The sequence below is a fragment of the Rhipicephalus sanguineus genome, chromosome 10 (assembly GCF_013339695.2).
Source record: "Rhipicephalus sanguineus isolate Rsan-2018 chromosome 10, BIME_Rsan_1.4, whole genome shotgun sequence".
NCBI lineage: Eukaryota > Metazoa > Arthropoda > Arachnida > Ixodida > Ixodidae > Rhipicephalus > Rhipicephalus sanguineus.
Window position 1 is genome coordinate 63640527 of NC_051185.1, and position 3363 is coordinate 63643889.

The 3363-nt window shown below is 42.6% G+C and overlaps 1 protein-coding gene across 1 annotated transcript in view; it reads left to right on the top strand.

Moving 5' to 3' along the window:
* The first annotated feature begins 271 nt into the window (after positions 1-271).
* Positions 272-3363, top strand: part of LOC125760255 (zinc finger protein 287-like) — a 5117-nt gene continuing 2025 nt past the window's right edge. The window contains exon 1 of the mRNA XM_049420099.1: positions 272-643. Coding sequence (XP_049276056.1) covers positions 272-643 — 372 coding nt within the window. The remainder of the gene's footprint in view (positions 644-3363) is intronic.

Below are 3363 nucleotides of genomic sequence, written 5' to 3' on the forward strand. Positions count from 1 at the left end.
AGAAATAACCAACAACAAGCCATTAACAATGCTTAAACAACAGATGGTTGGGTACTTCATTTACAAATGCAGCAACTTTTCTTCATTTCATGGTGCTGTAGTTCACTTGCAGATGTGTGTCACCTGGTTTTCATTGCCTTTCTGTTCTCCCTGTGGCTTTGCAGGTTCCGTGTCTTCGGTGTCCCATGAGCAGTACCATTTACTGGCGTCTACAAAAGGTGGACTGCATTCCTGTCGTCAGTGCAGCTATGTGACCAAGAACCAGAAAGACATGAAAAGACACCTTTGCAAACATACGGGCGAGCGTCCCTTTCAATGCCACCTGTGTCCAGCTGCATTCCCTCAGAAAGCTCATCTTACAGTTCACATTCGCACGCACACAGGAGAGCGTCCTTTCTCCTGTGACCAATGCAGTGCATCTTTTTCACGGAAGCAGCACCTCGTGGAACACAAGCGCACCCACACTGGAGAGCGCCCCTTTTCCTGTGACCGCTGCTGTGCATCTTTTTCGGGTAAAAGTAACCTCGTGCAACACATGCGCACTCACACAGGAGAGCGACCCTTTTCTTGTGACTGCTGCAGTGCGTCTTTTTCGGGTAAAAGTAACCTCGTGCAACACATGCGCACCCACACAGGAGAGCGACCCTTTTCTTGTGACCACTGCAATGCATCCTTTTCGCTGAAAGGCAACCTCATAAAGCACATGTATCGTCGTCATTCAAAGAAGCATCGCTAAAGGGCAGGAGTATTCATTGTTACAGAGGCAAAGGAACATTGATTGATGAATTAAATATTTGTGTTTGAATGTAACATCCAAAGTGTATGAAACAGAAACAGATTTTTAGTGCCTCAGCAATTTAGTTTGTTACTGCATATTGCTTAGAGAGAAATATGTCATTGTTAATCATACTCTCTTAAGTGCGTTTGGGTGATCTAAGAGCCTTGATGACAAAAGCTTGATTTGTCTTTAATGCGCATTGACTGAAATGTGTGCATGGTTTAACCTTCTTGAAGTTACACATTACATATGTAATTAATAGTACAACAGAGACAGTTGTGTAATTGATCATAGGTAAAAAACAGCATAACAAAACGAAACACAAGGAATGGCAATATTGCATCCAATTAGGGTGTATACAATAAACAGCAGCAAGTCCGCAATGCTCACTCCAAAATGTCTGTTGCAAAATTAAAAATGAATCCTAGAATGAAATTTATTGCAAATGTCTGATTGTTTTGGTCGTGGGCATGTCGCAGCACACAAAAGTGTGGTGCGGAGTGGGGCTCACATTTAAGTGTTAAATGTTGGATGCGGTTTGAAGCGAATTTTAATCTCTGCGTGATCCTTTCTTCGCTAAGCAGTGCTAAAGGATATTCTTTTAATAATGAACTGATGCCATATTGATACATGCGCTGACACAAACGTTACAGTCGCATTGGTGTCAGCGACATGTAGCGTCTACCCTTGCTTTAAGGTAGTTAGAACTGGAATGGGCATGGCCAGTGGTGTCTCCATGGGGATGTACTTGTGTTAACCCCCCCCCCCCCCCTCAAGCCTACTTGAACGATTACATTTTGCATGTGTATGTATACATGCATGCATACAACACACAAGCTACATAAGCAGGAGGCAACCCCCCCTTAAAAAATTTACCCCTCTGGCATGGCATTACTTCCCCCACAGTGACCTGTTCAGATATTGACAGGACCGACACTTTTAACTGACGTTATGTGCGATGTTCTTGCTCTGGTCACGGCCTTCAGCTGTTAAGGTGCAATTAGACTCGCGTTAGGGTAGATTCCCTCATTGCACAAAACTTCCTTGGGTTTTTTATAGAAGTGTCCCAGCTCTTGTGGCAGTGGATTTGACCACTTTTTGCTTGCATTACTGTTTTTACAGCAGCACTGTCTAAGCTTTTGTTCGGCCATTTCGCGAGACCAGCCGCAGAAAGCGAGTATGTGCCAAGCAGCTCCTAGCATAGCGTAGAATCAAGGGGGTGGGAAAGGGAACTGAGGGCGAGAAAGAGGGATGTGAGGTGATAGAAGGGTAGAAGGAGAGGGCAATGCAGGAAGAGATAAGGAAAGAAACATGAAAGAAAGAGACTGATGTTAGGTTGGGGTGGAGAGAAAGGGAGGTAGAGGGTAACCATAGCATAATCATGTACTGTATAGCATAGCAAGGGGTGGGAAAGAGAAGTGAGGGTAAGAGGAGGAACAGAGGAGAGAGGTAATGTAGAAAGAGGTGATGAGAGAAAGTGTAGAGAAAAGGTAAACAGCAAAAGAAAGGTGATGAATAAGACGGAAGAAAGCTACTGCGTTCACCAGGTGGTGTGCTTGCTTGCCAACTCCTTTGTTTACTCAGATTGTACAGATGTAGAACTGGCTTTAATTTTTTTTCTTTTTTTTCCTCTTTTGTATGCTCGCCAACATTCACATTTTTCACATTCGATTCCATGCTTGTGCATGAGTCTTTTGGATGATTAGAACAAACTAAACAAAATGGAATAATTAAACAACACCTCTATACGTCAGCTGGGAGACCTTTACGGAGTCCATTGCAGTTCTTCTTTTCTTAGCTGTAGTTTTTTCCCTGCACTCTTCAGCTTGGAAATGAATAACAAATTCCTGCAGCACTGGGTTGTTCGTGCATCATTGGCGACAAGGCCACCGAGGCATTGGAAGGCTAATAAAGGCCAAGCAACTCATTAGTTAGCAGTATTTTGGCATATTGTGTAGCTTGATATGTGATACGCATGCCACAGCATGCGTTTTGTGCACAAATATAGACCACTTGTTTTGGATCGACACCTCTGGCTTAATATTCACGGAACTGCACGGAATGTTCACTTGCTGCACGACGTAATGATCTCTCCTAACATTTTCGTCATCCATGCTCAACCCCCCTTGTTTGCGCAACTTCCATTGTCCGCTGTTAGCAGATGAGTGTGGGAGAAATTTAAACTAGGGATGGGTGTAGTAAATCAGAGTTCAAAGCAAATGGTGCATTGGTAGATATTTTCGTGTCGAATAATTTGAATAGTAATATCACATATTGTAAGAAACTCAGCATTTTTGTCATGACCAAACTAACTTGCGCGATATTTTTAAGAATGAACTGGGCATGTTTGAATGTCCCTTTTTTGGAATAAAGTGGAAGCGACTTTGAATAGTATCAAGATTTGAAGAGCAGTGGCGCAGTTCTAAGCAGTGAAATATTTTCTTTTCAAATTTACTATAATTAGCACATATGGCCCATATAGCAAGCTTTTAAAGTTAAAAAAAAGTTAATATTTGATCTAGGTGACATTAATAGGTACATTTAACCGTAAGTGCGCCTTTGAGGCAGTGCGGATTTTCCTTGGA